This window comes from Accipiter gentilis, chromosome 1 (genome assembly GCF_929443795.1).
Source record: "Accipiter gentilis chromosome 1, bAccGen1.1, whole genome shotgun sequence".
Taxonomy (NCBI): domain Eukaryota; kingdom Metazoa; phylum Chordata; class Aves; order Accipitriformes; family Accipitridae; genus Astur; species Astur gentilis.
In genome coordinates, this window is record NC_064880.1 from 33276354 (window position 1) to 33281949 (window position 5596).

The 5596-nt window shown below is 41.5% G+C and overlaps 1 protein-coding gene across 2 annotated transcripts; it reads left to right on the forward strand.

The window, feature by feature from the left end:
* Nucleotides 1–386: 386 nt before the first annotated feature.
* Nucleotides 387–5060, forward strand: SPC25 (SPC25 component of NDC80 kinetochore complex). 2 transcript variants are annotated; one of them, XM_049802699.1, is made up of 7 exons: nt 387–449; nt 985–1142; nt 1231–1296; nt 2159–2305; nt 2461–2565; nt 2876–2974; nt 3992–5059. In XM_049802699.1, exons 2-7 carry the CDS (start codon nt 989–991, stop codon nt 4114–4116), a joined length of 696 nt encoding a protein of 231 aa, XP_049658656.1. In that variant the 5' UTR covers nt 387–449; nt 985–988; the 3' UTR covers nt 4117–5059. The 2 variants fall into 2 exon arrangements, with proteins under 2 accessions (XP_049658656.1, XP_049658661.1); XM_049802704.1 differs by lacking the exon at nt 387–449 and adding an exon at nt 646–767 and having other exon boundaries at nt 3992–5060.
* The last annotated feature ends 536 nt before the right edge of the window (nt 5061–5596 follow it).

The following is a 5596-nucleotide window of genomic DNA, read 5'->3' on the forward strand; positions in this document are numbered from 1 at the left end:
CCCCGCGCCCCAGCGCCGCAGCCAGCCCAGCCCAGCCGCCGCCCTCTCAGCCGGCCCTGAGAAAACGTCTCAACCCTAACCGGCCTTTCCCCGGGGAAGGAGAACGACTCACAGCTGCCTCTCCCTCGCGGCACCGGCACCGGCACCGACCGCCGCCGCAAGCCCCGAGGGGCTCCGCAGCTGCGCCACCCAGCCCTGCCCGCCATGGCGGCCCCGCCTCGCCCCGGGGGGGTGGGGAGGGGGGGGGCCGGGGAACCGTTACCGCGGCAACGGCGCCGGCAGCTCCCAGCTCGCCCCGCGGCTCGAGTGGCGGCAGGAAGGATGGCCGAGCCAATCAGCGGTGCGCTTGTTGCGAGGCGGGCGAGAGGCGGTGCCCAGTTAGAGGCGCAGCCGTTGGGGAGGCGGGAAGGCGCGGGCGGTTTGAAAGCCGGGGGACGCCTTCGGCCTCGGTGCGTCGCCTCCCGCCCTGCCCCGCTCCCCCGGGCAGGGCTGCTGCGTGCGGGGCTCGGCAGGCACCACCGCCCCGGGGCGCCGCTGGTTCGCGGGGCCGGAGAAGGGGGAAACTCCCCGTCCGCCCCTCGGGCCGCGCTGCGGGCGTGGGGAGGGGGGTCCCGGCTGGGTGCGAGCCCCGCGGCGGGACGGCGAAGGGCTGGGAGCGCCCCGGCGGCAGGAGGGCGCGGGGCTGCTGGGGGCTGCCGGCACGCTGGAAGCGGCTGTCGGTACCGTGGCGGTCCCCAGCGCTAGTGCAGGGCCTCCCCCTGACGCAGGTAACCCATCGCCGGTGGAGTAGCGAAGGAAACGTAGCTGCCGCTGCTCCTGCTTATTGTGGTGATGGGAACGACAAAAACCAAGTTGCGGGAAGAGGTCTTAACAACGACCCGAGGGGCTAAAACCAGCCCTGAACGTTTATCCTGTCTTTGTGAGTTACAACTGCTGCAGCCGTCTTGTGTGTCTTGACTCTGTTCGTTTACGTGTTCGTTGCAGCGCTATGGCTAATGTAAAGACGGAAGATGAAATAATCCTCTTTGAAAGAGAAATGAAAGAGTTTTGGACCAAATTAAAAAGCGTTTATGGCACTGAACAGATCAGTCAGACTTTAGCGCTGAGAGATTCGTGCAAGGAGTCCATAAAAGTGCTTTCAGGTAAAACGATTCTATGTACCCGTTAGCTCTACAGCTTCCAAGTTATCACCAAACTTCTTCAGATAACTGAAATAACTTTCCGTTGCAGAGAAGTGGTCCAAGAAGCTGAAAGAAGGGGACCTGATGATTGATAAAATTCAGGAGTATAGAAATGGTACAGTATGGTGTTCTATTTATTGTGTCTCACGGTTCTAACATTAATGTAATAGAGCATTACATTAATGTAATAGAGAATAATATGTTTAACTTCCTATTTTAAAAGGTAAAGAACCTCAGAATGAAGACGGAATTAAACCCAAACCTATTAGGTTGGTTACAGGATGTAAATTCCAAGTTAAAAGCAATTTGTTGGGAAACTTAGTTGATGATGCAAAAAGATAAAGGTCTAGTTGAAGTTGTCTGTATAGTGGGGTTTTGGAGCTTAAGTATTTAAAACAACAAAGTACCAGAACTTGCCGACTGCAATAGGAAAAGTAAATCAAATTGCCTAGTGAAGTTAAATATTGTGAGGTTACTTCTGCCTCTTCCACGTCAGTAATAGATTGATAGGCTGACTGTATTCTAGGATTAACTTCTCTGAATATTGGAGTTAAACTTCAGAATATCAGATAAAAATAATTGCAACTCTAATATCACTCAAGTGTTTCCATTCCTTGCTTTCTGTCAAATTATTTGTCTGGACAGGATCCACCATCTTCCTGCTTTGAAGATGTATATAGTGCTGGTACCAGGAACAAGTTACTGTTTGTAGTACAATGTTTTAATACTAATGATTGAAGTATCAGAGGAGCTCCCTACTTAATAGCTTCTCTTTTGATTAATTTACACTATAACTTTTATTTGATGCTCTTAGCATAGTTACGCATACTTACATAGTTCTGTCTCTTCAGCTGAGATATCTGAATAAAACCTAGTGAAATGCATGCTAAATCATCTCAAACTATATAGGTAAGTACTAAATAGCAGGGATCTAATGAATCACCCGTATATGTTCATATTTTCTTGCCTCCTTTCAGAGATTCTCCAGCAGAGCCAACGCATATCAGAAAATCAAGAGCATTTGGCAGAAATAAAATCTAATGTAAATCAAGAAGAAGAGCAGAAGAAGGGCTTGACTGACAGCATCCAAGAGCTTAAAGAAGAGTTGATGAAGAAAAAGGAAAGTAAGTAAGCAAAAGGATAAGACTTACATTTTCTTAATGAGAGGACAAATTGTTTTCAACAATTGTTCTTGGTGGGCTTTTCTACTGTTGTAAATTTTTTTTATGTGCTTTATTCACCTTTACTTTGATATTTATAGTGGCTTTTAACATTCTAGTAATATCTTCTAAAAACAAAGCCACTAAGGAGAGAGTGGAACGACTATGCAAGTCTAAAGTATTGTTTGAAGAGCGGCTTGGATTGGAGATACGCAGAATTCACAGTAAGTTTCTGTAGTTTCCATAGTTTCCATGTGCAGTGATACAGTGTGGTTAGTGTTGGATTGTGCAGTGAAGAACATGATAGTTTACACAACTGAAGAATTGTCTTAGCCCAGGTATTACCATTGTCTCTCAAACGGCAAAATATGGTATGTTAAATGCATTTGTCTTTCAAAGAGATTGGGGTTGCTTTATTTCTAAGTGTTCCAAGAATATTAATTGAAACTGTAGCTTCATATTGTGATTTTTAGTCATCATTGTGACTCTCCAGGAGAGGTTAATGGTGTTAATTAGTCTGTTTGTTTGCTTTAGATGAACAATTACAGTTTGTATTCAGACACATTGACCACAAAGATCCTGACAAGCCATACGCGTTTACCCTTTCCATAAATGAACAGGGAGATTATGAAGGTATGTGAATTTTGAATACTGAAGCAAGAGGACAGAATCTGATGCCCCTATTTGGAAAAAGGGGGAAAGGAGTAAAGCGCAGTTTAGTTGTAAATCTATCTTCTAATTTCTGAATGAAAAAAATCTTGCAATGGCAATGTATTCTTTAAGGAAGTTTCTCTTGTTAATTTATATGAAAGTACAACTGTTTATCTCCATTCCATTTGTGGAGCTGCTGTTTACTTTGTATCAAGCAAAGCAAGGAGAGAGAAGAGATACATAGAGTTAGATAGATAGATGCTTGAGTTTGTAGTTTATTGCTTCTTCTCTTTATGCTAGAGTGAATGTTTATGCTGACAGGCATCTTTCAACCTGTTTGAGAAGCCTAGAGGGCAGAAAAAACTAAGTTCCCCACTATTGTGGGGGGAATTCTTACAGTTGTGTGACATAGGAAAAAGATTAAAACTTGAAATCCAGCATTCCTTTTCTGTGAGGGTACAGCCTTTCAGATCTTAAATCTGGTTTTGCAATACAGATCTTACTTCTGTTACAAAGAACAGCAGTGGTAATTTAAGTACTGGGCTGAGTAGCTTCTAGATGGATGCCGTTGTTGCTCTTCTGTGACTCTAGGTATGGACTGAATAGGTTTCTGGTTTTACTAATTCAAATCTAAACTGTGCGGAAGTTAAAAGCTTATTGCATGCTGGGCTACATTGGTTTACGTGCAGAGCAACAAAAAGGTTTAGGAATGTGTTTCAGTTTTTGAGCAGATTATAGATTACTGGGAATTGCTGTAACAATTCAAGTAGGAGCACAGCACTGAGTGGGAGGTCTGGAAAGAAAAAAAAGTATGCTCTTTGAAGCTTTGTCTTTGCTCAAAGAAAATTATTTAATAGGCTACTCAAAAATACTGGAGGAAGCTAAAACATACAAAGATAACAAACTACATTTGTATTTCATAAGCATGGAAAAACACTACTATTGTGTGTTGTTTTTTTTATTAATAGTCTAATCTTTGGAAAATTTGTGTCATTTTAGTGACTTCCTGTACTCCTCCTCTGGACTGTATAGCAGAGTTCCAGCTCAAAGTGAGAGAAACTAACAATTTTTCTGCATTTGTTGCCAACATCCGGAAAGCTTTCACTGCTCTATCTTATAAATAGTCTGCATGAAACTAGTTTATACCTCTCTTTTCTAGCTGTAGAGCACTCCTTTCCTTCCTTCCTGTATTGTGAAAGTATGTATTTATCCATGTCTTGCTCTAATTTCTAAATAAAGAAAAATAATGAAAACTGTATTTTAGTCCACTGTTACCTACAGACATTTTGGATCATTCTTTGAACAACAATATAATTGACTATTTCTTTAACTGAATGTCTTCAGACATGTAAATTTTGATCCAATAGCAAGTAGCTTAATGATGTAATGATCTCTATTTAGCTACCTCAGGAAGATACTAAAGTACTTCCTGTAATTTATGTCTCTCTTCCAAAGGCATAGAAGTGTCTTTCAGGTTTGTGTGTGGTTGGAATAGGCCTGAAACCTAACAAAATAATGTGCTGGAACTCAGCAGTTACTTCAGTCACCTGTGTCACACGTCACTATCTTAACTTTTACCCTGTCTTGTACTCTCCAGTGTTATCACTCATTTTCATGCATGTAAATGGTTGTTTTTCTTTTGGTCTGTTAAACTATGTATTTTACTGCCTATTCCAGATTCTTGTCTGGATGCCTATTTCTGTTATTAGTAATAATACCATTTGACATGCATGCTATTCTTGAATAAAGCTCTTAATAGGAGCAAGTAAGAACTTTGTATTGATTTGATGAGAAATCCTAGAGACCTGAAATAGAACCTCTCTGTAGCCCAGAGGTTCCTGTCTCCCAAAACACCCAGCTGGGCAGAAAAGCAGGCCTGAAACTCGAACTGCAGTGGTGAATGAGTAACACTCCTAAGATTACCAGCCTTAGTGTTTTACTGGGGATGTTTTAGAACAGACTAGTCACTTTGCTTTATTACATAAAGCATGTTGCAGTGAAGGACTATTTATCATTGTCATTGGAAATCTTAAGACAGGGCAAAGCCTGGAGTATAATGTATTAAAGTATGAAAAATACTAGTTACAGATAAATCATCTGTGTATCTTGCAGTTTATCAGGAAGACTATTACTGTCACAGTACTCAGCTTTGATTAAAACTATTTTTTTCTCTCTTAGTTGTAGAGCTTTTTCCTTTTCACAGAATATTTAAATAGACAGCTGCAACAAGAAAGAAAACTCTTAATGTGATAGTGTAACATAATTCAGTCCTGGAACTTCTAGAGAAGTGAACTGAAAACTAATGATGGTCCTTCTCAAAACACAAATATAGAAGTACAGAAAAATGAAATATAGTGTAAAAAGTAAAAATATCCAACACTTGGAAAACCCAGTGAAAAATTGTTTAGAATTCTAGCATTTCATAAATAATGAAAATAACCATTTAAAATATCTTTTTGAAGAATATTCCCAATTGTTTTTCAATAACAAAATTTCAGAATATTTTCTGTGAAGTGAAAATTCATCATTTAAAAGAGCCCCCTGTCCCTTCTGCAAGATGGTAGTTCAGTTAACTTCTTTAAATTTATACAGCATGTACCTACA

Bases quoted from the DNA above. Each gene is read 5' to 3' on its own strand.
- SPC25 (XM_049802699.1), top strand. From the start codon at position 989: ATGGCTAATGTAAAGACGGAAGATGAAATAATCCTCTTTGAAAGAGAA. The intron at 1,143-1,230 runs GTAAAACGATTC...TTTCCGTTGCAG, and splicing joins GTCCATAAAAGTGCTTTCAG to AGAAGTGGTCCAAGAAGCTG. The intron at 1,297-2,158 runs GTACAGTATGGT...GCCTCCTTTCAG, and splicing joins AATTCAGGAGTATAGAAATG to AGATTCTCCAGCAGAGCCAA.